The sequence below is a fragment of the Xiphophorus maculatus genome, chromosome 7, assembly GCF_002775205.1.
Source record: "Xiphophorus maculatus strain JP 163 A chromosome 7, X_maculatus-5.0-male, whole genome shotgun sequence".
Classification (NCBI taxonomy): domain Eukaryota; kingdom Metazoa; phylum Chordata; class Actinopteri; order Cyprinodontiformes; family Poeciliidae; genus Xiphophorus; species Xiphophorus maculatus.
The window spans coordinates 23,039,488-23,057,689 of NC_036449.1; the positions used below are offsets into that span (position 1 = coordinate 23,039,488).

General features: G+C 36.4%; 1 protein-coding gene across 3 annotated transcripts in view; it reads left to right on the forward strand.

The window, feature by feature from the left end:
• The window catches only part of thsd7b (thrombospondin type 1 domain containing 7B), a 208,933-nt gene that overhangs the window by 116,466 nt on the left and 74,265 nt on the right, over positions 1–18,202 (forward strand). For all 3 annotated transcript variants that reach the window (XM_023337353.1, XM_023337355.1, XM_023337354.1), the window contains exons 9-13: positions 12–203; positions 3,010–3,241; positions 11,402–11,517; positions 12,330–12,462; positions 14,832–14,935. In XM_023337353.1, coding sequence (XP_023193121.1) covers positions 12–203; positions 3,010–3,241; positions 11,402–11,517; positions 12,330–12,462; positions 14,832–14,935 — 777 coding nt within the window. The remainder of the gene's footprint in view (positions 1–11; positions 204–3,009; positions 3,242–11,401; positions 11,518–12,329; positions 12,463–14,831; positions 14,936–18,202) is intronic.

The window sequence follows — 18,202 nt, forward strand, 5'->3', positions numbered from 1 at the left end:
GCCATGTTTAGGAGGTGATGTGCCTGACACCCACTGTGTAGATGACCCTCCACCCACTGAGGAGGCCTGTGATGTTGCCTGTTCTGCAGACTGTGTGGTGGGCTCCTGGTCCTCCTGGTCTTCCTGCTCACACAGCTGCGCTACAAAGACCGCAGAGGGCAAGCAGAGCCGCAGTCGCACAGTATTAGCCATCCCAGGAAAAGGTGACCTGAAAATCCCTCTGATTACTTTGACTCTTCTCCATATGTGAGAAATGCATATTTCTTCCACACATTTTACTTTACAACCAGTTTGATTTTTTTGTTTAGCAATGACAGACAAAGCAACAATTAACAATAGGTCTATGTAGGTCTATGGACAATAAAAACATGTTCATTCATGTTTATCCACAAATTCATTCTTAGATGATAATATTTTAGTCTGGTTGGTTCTACCTATTTTGAGTCCTTTCAGCCGTTATATAGCCTCTTGTCAGTTTAAATCCAAATAAGCCACGCCCCCCAACTTAACATTTACACTTGGACATGAAAATGACTGCAAACAGATGTGCAATTTTACAACTGTACATCTTTGAAAAGCAAATGTAGAGCCTCCTGCACAACCAACAAAACTGCTGCAAGTGGATTCTGGATGGGAAGTCAAAACCAAAACATTTGTGTTTTCCAGCAGCCATTATACAGCAAATAGTAGTTGAACCAGCCATCCAAATGTACTGAAGCTCAGCTTGAGTTGTTTGGTGGGAGGCGGTGTCTGCTGATTTGTGACGATAAATTCCAGAGGGTTTTGAAATGGGTCATTTTTCAGACACAAGAAACATTAACTAACTTATTGCCAACATTAACCTATTAAGCACTTGGTCTGTTTTTAGAAGCATTTAAGGCCCAAAGGGAAGCACAAAAATGTGCAAAATGTAAATTTTGTGTTATAGGTCCTCCTTAAAAAAAGGCTAATTTAATTGACTAAGATTGAATATCAATTAAATATAAAAATTAACTTATAACAGTATGTATAAAAACCATATAAGATGTATTCATGAGTAAAGGTGCAGTGCCTAAGCTTTATTTTGTAACTAGAAATGTTAAGAAGTGTTTCAGAGTTAACTGAAAACTAAGCTCAGCAAATAGTAGATAAAGATTGATTGAGCTGAAAGTTTTATCAGAGTGGTTTCACCAGCATTGCGGCCCTTTTGCCTGATTCCCCAGATTTAAGAGTGTTATACAGACATTTTCCTTTCAGAAAACATTTGAGGTTTGAGCAGATCATCCATTATCAGGAGCTGTTCCTCTCTCTGAATACTTCATGTTTCCAAGTCAGACAGCTTTGGCTGCCTTGGCAGGCGGCTGCTGCCCATTAATCCCTGTAACTAAACACATATCAGCAATAACAGCTGATGAAAGAAACTTGCAGTTTAAACCCAATTGCTGGATATCTGTTGGCTGGCAGAGGAGGCTGTGAAAGAGCACGTTTGTGTGAAACCACAGTACAGCTGTGGAATGCAAAGTAGATCAGAAACCGTAAGTATCTCCTTGGTTGTAGTTCAGTAAAAAAGTCCTGGTCCTGGTCGCTGTGGTCCTCAATATTCTCCAGTTAACACATTTAGCACATCATCAGTTAGGCTTTTATCATTTTACTCCATTCAGATTGAGGAGCTCTTGCAATCAGAAACGGAGAAACTCACATTGACAACATGAGACAGTAGACTCAGTACTGTCTTTAGAAAGTAAGTGAAAGTTGGAATTTAGAATCACTTTTTGATTATTTTGCTCTTATAGCCATCTTTGCTACATGTTAGCATCAGTGTAGCCTTTGAGTTTGAATTGCATCAATTTTCTGAAGTCCTTTTGCATCATTGTTTACCAAACTACTTCAGTTTATTGAGATTAGTGGACATCTACTGTTTTACTGTTATCTGAATATTATCGAATGACATTTTCAGAAGTGTTTGGGATCATTGTCAGGATAGATGACTGAATCTGATCATGTGTCATCTGTCAAAAAATAACCTTGTATTTGAATGCAGAATAATTGGGTTTACAGACAACCTCATTGTCAACTCACTGACTGCAATATGTCCAGTCTTTCTTTATTTTGATAATCTTCTGCTCCAAAAATTGCTCAAACAAACCAACCTTGCCCTCCCTTAGAGAGAAACTCACTCGTATTTATGTACATTTATGTACATGTAGATCACAGCCATAACACATTATTATCTATTCTCCAAAACGAAAGCTGTTTGAGTAAAACAAATTGTGCTTAAAAATGACTGAAAATAGCTGCTGTTAATTTTGGAAAAAGGGAAGATAAGCTGCGGAAATGAAGCAATAGCTTACTCAAAACATTAGGAAACAAACAAGGATATTGCACTGCTTCTTAGTCTTTAGTCTTATTGAACTAGCTGCTGTGAATTATGGCTACTTTGATCTCATTTCATTGGGTATTTTGCAAAACTGTTTACTAATTGTAACAGCTGGCAGTTGCTTCTTTTAGCAATGCATTTCTTAATGTATTTCCTTTTTAGCATTGTGTTACACACACCTGAAAGCTCCAGATCCTCAGACTGTCAAAACCAGTGCTGCATAAAGGTGATTCATCTTCTCTGAGCATAAGTTAACCAAGTGATAAGCAACATCTGTCTGCTACTAAGCAGTTGCAGTGTAAAATGTTTTCTCAAAGTGCTAAGACACTTCATCTTTTGTGAAATACACTGCAGGTTTTAAAAACCTGAATATTTATCTGACATGGCCGAAGGCAGCTGGGTTTTTTTATTGACTGGTCAAATCCCTCTGAAATTTAGGTGATTAGTTGAAAGATTTATTAGCTGTTGGTGGAAATTTCAGATTTTAGAACTGTTGTAGACACATGCAGCAGATATATGACTGCCAGCTAAACCGCTTTGAGCCAAATCAAGAAAGAACTGTTGGTTTGCGTCCGAAGACAGCCGGTTAATCTGCACTTTTTGACTACATTGTGACATGTTTTTATTTTATGTTTCCTTGTGTTCACCTCCAGATGGTAAAACATGCCCAGCAGCCCCGGTCCTAGAAGAATGGCGAGTCTGCAATGATCATTCTTGCACTGTATTTTACTGGGAAGCCTCAGAATGGGGACCCTGTACTGAGGACGCGTCTTCTACAATCAATGAAAGTAGCTCCTGGAATGAGACGTCCGCCTGCCCTGTTGGAGTTCAGAGCCGTAATGTCAGCTGCATGAGGATGAATGCTGGTCCAGTCATAAGTAAAAGGTATGCTCTCTGCCACAGGGTAAATTTGTTGTCATCAGGACATTTTTAAAGCATTTCACTATAAAAACACTACATCTTACCACAGTGTTTTGGTCTAGTTTCTAGTGTGAATCTCTCAGTACACTTGAAATACGGCAAACTAACTTACAAGTCACTTTTCAGCAAGATGTAGTAGCTTGTTTTGTGTCAATAATTACTGGATGAAAAATACAAGTTCCACCAGCAGATTGTTTCATTGATAACACGAGAACAATGTCTTATAATCAGTGGAATTAGTACCTTTTTAAAAATTATTATTAAGGAATTATGGAGTTAAAACAAGCTTCTATATCTTGCTGAAAAGTTACTTGTAAGGTAGTTTTGTCTTATTTCTAGGGTACTAAAACATTTGGACTAGAAACAAGACCAGACTTGCAATAGATGAAAAAACAACAACTAAGATTTCATAGTTTTTTGTAATGTTTTGACTTTATTCTGAGTTATAGTTACTTTTTTTACTCCTGCATTTTGATCTTTACAAACCAACATGTTTGTTTCTGCCTAGAACAGAAAGTCATATTTTCTTTTTATCTTTTCTTTCCATGTTTTTGCTAAAGGTACAGTAATCTGTACCTTTTAAAGATTGTTGGGAAATTATGTGCAAGTAGTCAAATATATGAATACTCCTTATAGACTATAATTTCTAAATACACAATGTTCATTTAAAAAAAAACAAAAAACACAAAAAAAACATGTCTGAACTTAAGTATCGTATAGATATTTTAAGATGACTCAGAGGACGGGATGCTCTGTGAATTCACATCCCAAGAGTTCTGTGAAGTGTCTCTCTTCCTTTATACTTTCACTCTGTGTTTTTGCTATTCTTTTATATATATTTATATATATATGAGTTTGTGAACCCGAGATTCATCTTGCATCTGCTCCCCCATTATCCTTCTCTTTCAGCAATACAATATCAAACACTGCTAAGGGCTTTTGTGCTGTCACTTTAATGATGTTAAAGCCTGCACCAGAAAGACAGATTTATAAATAATTCACAAAGTTTGCCCTTCTTTAGCTCAACATATTATTGACAGGGCCATAAAATGGATTATAGAGAGGCTTTTTTCTCATGCGCGTCCTGTCTGCCACCACAAAAGCTTTAATGAAAGCTGTCATTTCTGCTCCTCCAACAGATCTCGCTCATACAGTGTGCTGTGAATTTAATCACTTCGCCTCTCTCATATCCCTGCAAAGTGTTCATTTATTTGAACACCACCTAAAACTTAGACCTGCATGTTGCTATTCATCGATAATGATTGTGTCTGTCAGTAACTTGTGAGTAAGAGCTTTCAGTTACTTATTAAATGAAGCACATATACTCTTAGGGATACACAACCATCATCAAAGGACATTGCTTTTCTACTTAATAGCAAATGTTCAACTGAAAATGTCTTCACATTTCTGAACAGAAATTTCAAAACAAAAACCAATGTTCTTCGTGAAAAACAGGTTCCTTCAGTCAGCAAAACACCTAAGCATTTCATGGTGGGCAATAATCTCTGCAGGGATCTGTGGCTCTACCAAAAGCTTTTCCTTGGTATCAGCCCAGAGCCTGCAGGAAAAAGTTTGATTGATTTTCAGTTTTATTTCTGTTCCTTTTTTCCACATGCCGAGAATAGCATCTATAGTAACACCTGTGAACTCTATTCAATATTTCAACACTTTTCTCAAATACTACGTTCAAAATAGCACTCTGTGGCGATATTTTCTAACAAGGGCAGTATGTATGAGAAATAAATAATATACTGCATGTCATGGTTAATAATTTAAACAAATAATTTTGCCACAATTGGTCTTCAAAATTGCAAACTCCAAGCATTTACAAGTAATAGAATAATGTATACCGTTACAAAATAGTAAAATATAAGTAAAATTATACATGGCTTTCAATTATTACCATCAAAAACCTGAAGTATGAATTCATATTCAACCCTCTGTACTCTTCAATCCTTTAAAAGAAATCCAGTGCAACCAGTTACATCCAAAAGTCACCCAGTTTGTGAACAAACCGTTTGTGTAACATTGGTATATAGCAGTGGTTCACAAAGATTTTCTTTTGGGCCCCCCCATGGATTACAATAAAATCCCCCCCAAAAAAGAAAAAAAAAATCAGCTGGGCACACACATCGTTCAGACATAAACCTATACACATATTTTGTTTTCAAACTACACTGAAGTTTATTTCACACTTCAGGTTGCAACAAAACACACTTCAAATCATCTTTACAATAAAACCCTTTTGTGTAACTTTTTTTTTCTTTCTTTTATTCATCCATACCGTTTCCCGCGCCCCCCCTGCAATAGCACGTCGCCACCCCTAAGGGTGCGCACCACACTTTGGGAACCACTGGTATACAGTGAACCCTCGCTGTAACGCGGTTCACCTTTCACGGCCTCGCTGCTTCAAGGATTTTTTTGTGCAGTTTTTTTTCACAATGCATTATGTTCTGCGTCCTGATTGGCTGAACAATCTCCACGCTTCTTCTCTATATACCGTAATGTGCCAATAACGTTACGGTATTTAAATATACGTAATGCAGCTTGGCAAATTTTGGCAAATATTCTTGCCCAGAAGAAAAAAGAGCGACAACAACTACCAATAAATATGTTTGTCTCTCGAAAAAACATACCTGCACCGCGGGCTTTAGAAGAAAAAGACACTAGAGAGCGGAGTGAGGCTGCAGCATCACAGTCAGAGGAACAGTGAAATACGCGAGTCACAGTTTGTCCTACTGTACTTCGTATTGATGATTAAAATGATTATTTTACTGTAGTTATTTGTAAGAACGTGTTCTATTTGTTAAAAAATGCTTGGTCCTGAAAACAGGTTTTGTTCTTTGGTTCAATGTAGAGTATTTAATTATGCTGTATAATAATTGTAAAAAATAAAGGTAACTACTTCACGGATTTCGCCTATCACAGGTTCTTTTTGGAACTCAACCCCCACGAAAAACGAGGGATCACTGTATAGTATTTAATGATATAGTATTTGTTGGTGTGAATGATGAAACCTGTTCTGTGAAGGTCTCAGAGGTTGCTTAGAGAATGTTAGTACATAAATAAAACCATGAAGACCAAGAAACACACCAGACAAGTCAGGAGAAAATTACAGTCGTCTCTAAGCAGGGTTGGAGTATAAAGCAATATCCTATGCTTTGAAGATCTCAGGGAGCTGTTCAATCTATCATCAAAAATTGGAAAGACTTTGGTGTAATTCTATACCTGCTAAATGTGCAGGCCATGAAAGAAAAGCATTAGTTACAAAAGCAGCCAGGAGGTACATGGTAATTCTAGTGGAGATGCAGAATCCACCACTCAGGTGGAAATTTTGTTGAAAACATGAGTCTTATTTTCAGTCTCCCCAAGTCATGCCTTTATGGAAAAGGTAAGGCCAAAAAGCCTCTGAAAGAAAGCAATAATAATCTTTCCTAAAGAATGCCACAAGCCATGTAGGGGACAAGGAAGGACCTCCAGTCATGTGAGATCACAAATTAAACTTTTGACCTTTTTAACAGGCACGACCAGTGTATTCTTGAACATTTTTTTAAACTCTTTTTTGCGTTCATTTTTAACAAGAGTTTATGTAGATTACATCACCTGACACAGAGCAGTTCCTGCTACTCCTGGAGTGCAGCTGTCATCCCCATCCACTGCAACTGTGGAGTCCAGAATACAATTTAAAACAGTGAAATCAGACTAATACAGTATTAATCTCAAATTGTTTCATAGTCACTATGGTTTAAAAGCCTTTCCAAACTGTACTGTGAGGGAAACGCGTAGATGGAGTGAATTTTACATGAACTGCACCAATCACAATTCTTGGAATGAAAGGGGGGAAAATGAGAGCTCTAAACAGGATTAGAGTACGCTATCTAAAGTAATTATTTATTACAATTTAACAACAGCTAAGCTCTAAAACTGAATTCAAATCTGCTTGATATTCTCCAAAAATCTTTAATGTCTGCAAGATGTGCGTCACGGGAGTAGTAATGATGCAGACACATGCTGTGACAGCAGCAGCAGCATTTCTGCTCCATTCAAACTGAAAATCAGTGAATGATCAAAAACCCTGGGCAGTTGTGATGGCTTTTTCATGTTTCTCAGGACATAAATATTGACAAATATTCCAACTTCGCCAATTAAAATCTCTTAGAAAGGTTTTTATTAAATCATTTTTCTCTGTATATCCTTGGAGACACTGAAAGGGGACATTGACTTGTCCTTTAATTAAATAATCCCACTAATTTTGGTGGGTATGATCAGTGTGTTTAAATACAAACTCTGTAAAGTCCTGTGATATTCAGCGGCCTAAATGTTGTTTTCAAAGAAATTTACAGAGATAATGTCCAATATTATAAATCTACAAACAAAAAAATGGTCTGCAGAGTAGGATAAACCAGGAGATGACAGAAAAAATGTGGATATTCCACAAGGTAAAAATATTTTCAGTTATCCCACTTCATAGTGCCACCTTCAATTCAGAGTCCATCCTACAAAGGCCAATTTCAGTGTAGTTTTCTGATTACTGTTGAAAATCAATATCCATAAACATTCTGAGAACTAAAATAAATTCAATGATTATGGACACTGTGGTGATATATTTTGCTATAAAGAGTACTTATCTTTTTAGTATGGATTACCTTAAACCATGACGGCAATTAATTTGGTCTTTTACTGCACTCTTTAAGACATTTTCAAAAATATCTTAAAGACCTTCAATCCTTACACTGTTGTCACAGCTGAACCTCATTGCCTTAACTGTACGTCTGACATCCTCATTTTAAGCAAATCCCACAATATTCCCCCAGCTGCTTTGTTGCTTTGCCATGGCCTCTGGCATGCATCATTGCAAAAAGGCAGAGAGAAGAGAGGGGATAAAGCTAGGGAAGGAAAAGGTTTTATATATCCTGCCTTCTCATGCTTTGGTATACTTTGATCTCATTCCTGTCCGTGCTGGCTTCTGCAGTCGGAGGGATGTAGCACCATGCTGGGCCTCCAGTGAATCCTGGATTTCTGGTTGTTGGGGAAAAAGGAGTCACTCAGCCTGAAATGAAATTTGGAGATCTTTGCATGCCTCTGCGAGACAAGGAGGAGGAGTGTGCCTGTTGTTTCATCAAAACATCAAAGCTTATGAATTATTTTATTTTGCAGAATGTTTTAATCCCAATCATGTTAAAACTCTACAACTCAGAGAATACAACACAGCCTATGGGGTGTGTGACAGAAGAAATGAATTTGCCTAAAAAACATTAAAAGACTTTTATTTTAGAGAAAGAAAGTGTTTGAAGGCACTAAAGAAACTATAACAGTTCCTTTAACATGCCAGAAATGACGTACTGTTAAACAATTTTCATGTTGAAACATTTTCCCCAATTTAATTAGCACCCTTGTTTTAGCCTTTTCTTCTTAGATTACACTCCAACAAAATGCTAAATTAGCTTTTCTTGTTATTAGAGTTGCACACTTCTGGCAGCTGGGTGTTATCCGGTTTCTTATCTTTGACACAGGTGGAGCAAAGTGTATTTTTAGAAAAAAAAAATGCTGCTGAGAGCTGCTACTTACTCCTTCTACACTGTGCCTCATTGGGTTTTGGGGGCACAGTGGTTGTGGATCTCAAAAACAATTAGGCAATCTCACATAATAAAAATGGGTAATAGCTATCTTGGTCCTCTAATTAGCAGTAGAATTCATTAGTGACAAATGTTATTAGTTCAAAGTTGAGGCAGTGCAATTACTGGTGGATATGCTTTCCTTTGTTTTCACTGGTCTTGTGTTAACAGTATAATTCAGTGAAGTTGCTTAGTTTTTTTTTTTTGGTAAAGCTACAGTAGATGAAGATTTGCATAAGGTGAGGTGTCACTGGGCTTTCACTGAATATCTCTTTACCTCTCTTAGCAAATTCATTGCTACTTCAACACTGAGTTCTCTGACAGTTTTCAGGATTTGCATGAATAAGTCAAAAAGCGACAAGAAGGAGACCAGGAGAAACAGATTGTAGAATACAGTTGGAATCTGAGTTCTGAGTACAGGAAGAAGAAGAAAAAAATATTTTTAAAGGTTAGATTTTATACTTCAAATTGATGTACAATTACAGATCGGTCTAATTCCAAGGAAGATCTGTTGCAGCTCTACGAAGAAACTAGCATCTGTCTCTGCAATTAGGACAGATTCAAATGTGAAAGAATGAATGCACTCACGGTTGAACCTGTTATGTATATTTATGTAATCTAGATGCAGAACGAGTAATGTCGCATTCTGAAAGAGCTGAGTTGTTTCTGTCACACTCAAGAAAACAGCATTACTGATTAAAAGCTGATCATTTTAGTGAAATTATCAGTTTTCTGTTACTATATTTCAACTTTCTGCTATACATTTAGAGTAAATGTGTTAATTTTAAAATATGATACGTACTATCTAATACTAAATGTCTAATATTAAACCCCTGTCTAAACATGGCTATATAGACATGTTGAAACGTGACATCACACACCCAGCTTCCTGCTGGGCGGCAGAAAAGTTGCTGACATTGTTTTTAGCTGTCAACAAAACGTACTAAATCTTAAATCTATGCATAATATATAAAAGATAAATGGATGGATGACTTATTGTCCCCACTATGACAACTAGATAGCAAGGTATCACATTTCAGTAAAATATTTTAATATAAAAAATAGCGCGAGAGAGGAAGTAGGCCAGTTATGCTTAACTTCAATAACCTTAACATATAGATGTTAAGATGTGCTGTGCAGTTTGGTGGGCTTCTGATCAGTTACCAAAAAAATGAAATAAAAATAAGGTGACACACACACACACTTTCTGATAGATTAATAGTAGCACAATTGTTTAGCTAATCAACCTTTGCTGATCATTTATTAATAATTGTAAAATAAAAATCAACTGTGACGAACTGAACGTTCTGTTTTTTGTGTGGGAAATGTTGCATGTATACACTCAAATGTAACCTCAGCTTTCTAGGTTAGCGGAGGTGTTGTCATTCGGTTACCACGGCAACAAGTCTGTGTGTGGCACGAGATAGATGGATATGTGGCTCTATTTGACCTTGTGTAGGGAAACTGGTTTAGCTGGTACATGTGGGTGCTGGAGAATTGGCGCCTATGTTAATGAGAAATTATCATTAACATAATTTAATGATAAATTAAACTATGCTAATTTAATTCAGTATGTCCACATACTGAACTGGCGGTCAATTCTGAGGACTGTCAACCCACAGATCATCAGCTATTTGAAATGGGTTTGGAAGCTTCGTGCTCAGTACAGTTAGCTTTGCTGTGTGCCTTTTCTAATCCTCCGCACAAAGACGATCTAAATGAATAATACCTACATCTCCAGGTTTCATTTTGCTAATGGAATTGTTCTACCACAGTAGCTTGGCAATGGATGGAAAGCAACATATATAAATGTGTGTGTGTGTGTCGATCATCAGTGCTGTGACAGTGTTATTGTCACAAATCAACCTATTAGCCTTCTTTGAAGTTAGCTAATACTAGTTATCTAATCAAGCTAGCTAACATTACTGCCTATACTTTACTGTGTATGTGTTTTATGTGTGTCGGTGTGTCTCTGTGTGTGTCTGACACCCTGGATAAGAAAACCAAAAGAGAAAATGTGTTGAATGACATGCAAAACCTGTTTTGTTCAATGTGTTCAAGGTTCTTTCTTTTATTATCTCAATAAGTAAAATAAAAATCATATCTAAATAAATGCATAAATAAATGAACTGAAAAAGAGTAGTGCCTTCTCCAGGTTGGGGAGGATATCCTGCCCAGAGTGGAGCAGGAGATCAGCAGGTGGCTTGGTGCAGCATCTGCAGTGAAACAGGTGCTGTACCGGTCTGTTGAGGTGAAGAGAGAGCTGAGCCTAAAAGCAAAGCTCTTAATTTACTGGTCGAAGTTCCTACCCTCATCTATGGTATGAGGTTTGGGTCATGTCCAAAAGAATGAGGTCACGGATACAAGCAGCCGAAATTAGTTTTAGTTTTTTAGTGTGTCTGGGCTGTCCCTTAAAGAGAGAAGCTCAGGCATCCGGGAGGGAATCAGAGTAGAGCCACTGCTCCTTCATGTCGAGAGGAGCCAGTTGACTTTTTGTCCACATTTGCAGGTGTTTAGAGTTTTCTCGCCCAGAAACTACCCGGCCCTGTTTGTTTCCCTGCAAGAAGGACTGTGTAGTGACCCCTTTCAGCGAATGGACAGCATGTCCAGCATCTTGTCTCCCAGGTAGGTCTTTGCATGAAGGATGATGTTGTTAACCTATAAGACTGACACTATGTAAAATAATATTCATATGATGTGGAAATAATCAGTATTAAATATCAGTAAACCTGCCAGTGCACAATTTGAGAGTTTGTTTCATTAACAATTTGTTGTGTTGTGAGGGAACAATTGATCAAGACAAACCAGAATGAACTGGCACATCAAACTAGTCCAGCGTGCCTAATAATTACATTTAATTGCAGATGACACCCTTAAGTGTTTATTACATTAAGCTGACACATCAAGAGGAAAATGAATATTTAATGGTTTTTCCATAGGTGTACTGTAGTATCTTGGAAATCAAAAATTATGTAATTGTTTTTTGTAGAAGTGAGCAGGCATGGCATCACTGTAAATATGCTGTAGTCCACTGGGCCTGCTGACGATGTAATCACTTTCTTAATTGCAGCATTTTGAATGTTTTGTAATTAGTTTTGTGTAATGAGCCTTGGAGCCCGAGCCAAATGAAGCCATTACATTGTGGTGTGTCCGAAAACAGACTGCAGTGAACTGGAGGACATCACGAGCATCAAGGGCATGCTAATCAGAGTCGGATCAATTTTGAGATCACTTGTTTCTTTGGCTGTCTCTTTGAGATGTCAGACTGTGCTGAAGATGTCTGATCTTTGTTGGAGATATTTATAAGAAACTTGTGCTCTCATCGTTTTAAATTCACTGTCCTTTACAAGGGTCTCCTTCATTTATCTGTTTAGACTTTTTATGTACTGCATTATAAGAAGATACTTTTTGTGAAATTTGTGTTTCGTGTTGAACAGATAATTCAACTGCTGCAATGCAATCTCGGTACAGAATCATCATTCAGAAGCCTGCTAATGGAGGTCAAGAGTGCCCTGACACACTGTACGAAGGAAGGGAGTGTGACTCAGTTCGTGTATGTCCAGTGTTTAGGTAAAGACAAAATTTATAGTTAAATATTTTTTCTTTTCTTATCAGCAAGACTTAAAGTAACGCACCGTGTGTGTAATGCATTGTGGAACGTGTTAAGGGCGACAACCTGATAAATAACTCTTGTTGTAAGAATTAGTTGATGTAAAATATTCAATAGCTACATTTTGTTAGTGAGTTAGATAATCCAAGTAAGTAACCTATTGAACAAAGACATATATTTTAGTTTGTCATGTTAGGTAGCTGCATTAAAAAAAAAGAAAACTTAAGATTCAATTTATCCATATAGCTGTTATGGTAGGTTAATAGACAGCAGGCACTGGTGCTCACTGAAATCAGTGAGCACCAGTGCCTGCTGTCTCAGCTATGCTATCCAGACTGATGACATTATCTGTAAGGTCACAGATGATGAAACCATAATGTCTTTGATGATATGGCCTAGCAACGTGGGTGAATCTGACTTTGATCCAACATGCAGGAAAGCAATCTCTAAATTACACAATATACTCATTGGTGCATAAAAAGGCTACACTTTTCTTTCTCAGGTCTCTAATTAGGTAAAACTGAATGACTTCATTCTAAGTTTAGGGTGGACAGACTGATGATTGGCTGTTAAACGTACAGCTTATACACTATCGTAAGGGTACTTAAATATTCATCAAATTTCCCCATAAAAAAACTAAAAGGGGGCTATGACCAATCCTTCTCTGTAGAATCAGGTACCATGACTCATGGGGGAGTCAAGCAAGCAGCTACTTCAAACAGGGCCTCTAGTCAAGGATATCTGGCTCTAACAGATGTCCTCTCGTTTCCACAGAAAAATGCATTTCAGCTTCACTTTCACAATCAATCATTTTCACTCTTCTGTTGTTGCTGTTTTTGGATTAGACGGGCTCAACTGCCAGTCTTAGCTAATTAATGTCAAAATCCTACTGCAGTTATATAATTAGGCTAGCTACTGATATTGTTTGGTGAAAAAGAAAATAGTCATAGAACAACCAACTAACAAAATTTGCAACTATTTTGTTTAGCGTTCACACATAAAGTTTGACCTCAAGTTTTCTTATAATTGAAGAAAAGTCACCTTGCAGAAGCTAACAGCTAGCTAGCTGTTAGCTAACATAACTGGCTCATTAAAATGTCTCCCTGCTCACCACACCTCTATCTAAAAAGAATAACAATTTCTTCAGTTTCCCTCAGGTTAAATATGAAAAATAGTTGGTCCAAATTGTGAAGGTTATACAATGTATTCACTAAATATTTGCAACACTGCAGTTCTTGTTCTTGACCTATGCAAATCAGGTTGCCTATGCTATTCATAGAAAATTCCATGAATGGACTTTAGTCATCAGAACTCAACCTCGACTCAAAGGAAGAAGGTTTTTCTGCTCAGACGATGTTTTTATTTACTTGGTTGGTCAGGTATGTGTGTTTCATCTATCTGTGGAAAACACTATGAGAGGAAAGCATGGCAACAGAGACAGGGCGATGCTTTGGTCGGTGCTCTCCTGGGAGACCAACCATTTCTGTGATAGGCTTCTCAAACAAGCCCAGTCTGGACGGATGGTCATAGTGATCTGTGTATATATTTAAACAACACTTATCTTTTGGTTTAAACTCTTGAGCTGTTTCAATTAGAACAAGATATATAAATGATCTAAAAAGGTTTATTGCTGTTAGTATTGGGAATTAATGACAGTATCACCGTACTGAGTCAGATTTATCATAAAAATGAAGCAGGAGATAAAGAGGTTGGGAAACACAGTAGTTAAAAGGAGTTTCATGACTCCAATGATTAAACTATGAATCTCGTTTATTGTTATTTAATTTGGAGCGTTTATAATTTACCACCTGCTAATCTAAATATGAGAAATAAAACATCAAGGAAAACAATTATTCACAATTGGTTCTCATTGTTTATCTGCCTTTTTAGAATGCTAACTAATTATTCTACAATGTTGCACAATGCTTCACAGTATACATGCAAATTAGTTATTTGGTTAAAAGATTTTAAATGTATTTGTGTTTGTTTGATGTTATGTTTGATCACCAATATGTATAAAATATGTATATAATTCTATTATGTATCCTATTTGGTATAGCAGTAATTTTAACGGGACATATTGCAACATAAACATAGCAAAATGCATCATGTAAACATTTTCTGTTAAACAGAGAATATGCTAATAGGACAAATTTAAAAGCAATAATAATGTTCTTGCTGATCTCTACAAGATGAGTAATGCTTCATCAAAGTTGCATCAATTTACAAACTGAGTATAAAAAGTTAAAAGATATAAGATATGTGTTAAGATATAAAACTGCATTCATCCTTTACCAAATAAAACCTTTGTGTTTGTCACCCTATGTAGGTGGAGGATGCACAAGTGGCACAGTTGTACCCTGGTGCCTGATTCTGTTAGACGAGGATTATCGGGATCAGGAGAAGCTTGTGGAAATGGTTTAGAAACAAGAGGCAAGTATTAACCCTGACCTGTTGTCTTTTCCACACTTTCTGTTCTCCACACAGCTGCTGCCACCATGTTTCACCGTTCCACCCTTAAACTGTCTGTGTTTAAAAAAGATTAAATATTTTTTTCTGTTGGGCTTCTTGAACAGGAGATGTGGAAAAGAAGTAGACAACTTTTTTGATTTGTTTTTTTTTATAACACAGCATAGGCTTCCTACTAATGTATTCTGCTAATAAGGTACACTTTCAGTACTACTGTATTAGCACTCCCTAGTTATGTTACAGGAGCACGAATAAATATTTTGCCATTTAGTAATGGAGGTTGATTGGATCATCTTCAAATAATAACATTTCATATATGATATACAGTATGTTGTTTTTTATTCTGCATATCCAGGCTATGCAAAATAACATCAGAATGTTGTAAGGAGAGATTTAACTCCCAGCCATAAACAGACTTCAGGAAGAAAGTGGAATATCAACTGTGAAAAATCTGTTTAAAAACTATTTTGCATAAAGAAAAATGGCAAGCAAGCTGCATTTTCTTGTTTTAGGTAATGAAGTTTGATTTATATGATGTAATATTTTTACCTAATCAGTGTTTCCATGCAATCCATCCTAGTATGAAACCAAACTATGTTTGTTTTGTTTGGCTTCGTCTATGGTAAAACCTGAGTTGCTAGGATTTCTAAATAAAATGGATTATTATTTTCATGGTAAACATTATTCGTTCATTGTTGCATGTTTTAGGTCAGGACACACAGAGCATCTTGTCTCTTTCAGATTGCAACACACATTTGGTGATTTCAAAATTATAAATATCACATTGCCAAATTTGCATTGAACGAGCTGCTCTTGACATTCAAAATGGTATTTCAGTTGTGATAACAGCACAAGTGTGCACAACAGAACAGCATTAGACAGGACTTCCTTTACTTTCTCTCTCTGTCTGTTCTCTTTCCCACTCCTGTCATTTCTATTCATTGGGAGCAATGGTCGTCACCTGTTTACAAGTTAGTTAACTTGCAAAAATACAATGTGAATGCAAACTGCAACCAAACAAAAAAAGTAAAGTTTGCATCCAGACCAAATCGGCAAACACATTGGCTGAAAAAAAGCCCATTCCATTACTTGGGCTTTTAAGCCTCATCCTGTGAGTGGTACATTTCCTGACATTTATTTCTGAAAAATGCTATGTGTTTAATAGATGGCTTTTATAGAAATAAACTCGTTGCATAAGTGTTCTTTGTTATACTGTTAAGAAGAGTGTGAATACTGCTAAAAAGAGTGTTAGAATAGACCATACTTTTAAAACTAGATGTAATGAAAGATGTCTAAGGCTAGACTGTGTCTATAACACATAAAATGATTACACCACATTAAAGTGTACTAGAAGGAGAGTGCATTTGCCAGTTGAAATCGTTAGAACATTTGATCTGAAAATTCCTTGCTTTGAAAATTGTAAAGCACTGCTGATTTGCTCCAAAGTAAAAAGGTTTTTAATTAGCATTTTAGATTCGTCAGTGGAGATTGTTTCCATTATCTATATAATTAAAAGACCATTATGCAACATTATATGGATTTACAGGTTAGCAAATATCCAGTAATACATTAGCAGAAGGTTGGTCTGTTTAAATCTGTGTGATTAAATGAAGTGTTCAGCCTTGCTCTGTGTTGCCTTGAGAACTTGAGCAATCCCGATCTCAGCAAGCGTCTCTCTTTGTAATTATGACTGACATTTCTGAAGTGAATTTTTAACGAGCACAGTGAAAGTGTTTGTGGCGTTCCCAGGTTAAGAGCAAGCCTCATTGACCTTTAGAGCATCCTATTTGAATGTGATTAGAAAATGGCTAAGTTAAATACCTGTGACATTTCAAAAAATCTGAAGTGTGAGATGAAAATTTGTGATTAGTAGAAACACGGAATTTAAATATAGACTTACGAATGACAAAGAACTTTGAGTTACTTTTGCTCCATGGGTGGCAGAACTAATTCACTGGGCAAGAATACATAAATGTCAGACTGATATATAATTAGGGCATAATAATTGGGAAAAGGACCATGGTAGAGGAAGGAAACAATTGACAAGGGCGTATTTAAGACTTCAGAACTGAAAACTAGAATTCTTTATTTATTCACAGACCTTTAAAGACTATCCACTTACCTCTGTATATTTGAAAATGTTACGTTATATACACGTAGTATTCAGTACTTTGTTCATCTTTGATTGTATGGATATTTATTGATGTTTGTAGTGTGTGAAAACCTAGAAAAGTAACAAACTTTATGTTTCAGACCTCTGGTGTGAAGAAAAAGATTTAAAATTACGCATAGTGGTTAACAGACCAGATTTCTCAGTGTCTCTATAAAGTGTGTGTATATTTGCACACAATGCAGGGGCACAAATACAAACGCATGCAACATTGTTCTGTTTTCTTTGAAAACAAAATTTCCTTTCACTACTCTTTCTGATTAGGGCATAAAAATAAAGATTTTTTTTGCGTGACAAATTGAAAAAAGAAAGATTATTTTTGCAACACAAAGTATTTATGACTAACATAGTTAAATGACAATGTTCAATATCTTTTATGGTTATTTTCTCAAAATAAGCGACGTGTTAGCTCGTTATCTCCAGGGGGGAAACCCAGCAGAGATTAGCATCCTTGATAAAGTCCCGTTCTTATCTAATTGCAACCATAAAAACACTTTTTATCCTTGAATACTTTCTGAGGATAGTAAAATCCCAGGTGTGGGAAAGAATATTTTAAAAATAACTTTGCTACAAGTAAAACAAAGCAACACAATGCTCAATATTTTCATTATAGTTGTAACAAAAATTTGCCTTTATTTGCAGTATAAATTTGTCTCTAACTTTTTTTTAACAATCTTCTTCTTTTTTCCCCCCACATAAATGAAAAAAGCAGTCTTTGAGAGGGATGACAGGGAAATAAAACAATAAAATTAATTCAGAAATGTTCTACCCTGTACAGACTCAATGTTTTATTAAAATATATAAAACTGCAGAGTTTTTTTTATCAGGTGGAAAACAGATTATGTCAGTCTTTGTGATGCACTTCCTCCTCCAAATAGCAAAAATTTAAAGTTGATCGTAGTAATAAAAACTGGAGTGGATAATCGCATAAATCTCCTGAGTATGAAAACAGCAACTCTGTTTTCAAGAAGCCACAAAAGCTTTCAGAGCACAAATCTTTGTTTCATGAAAGCTCTGTTACTACTACTTTATTCCCGCGCTGCAAGACGTTGAAAAGAAAC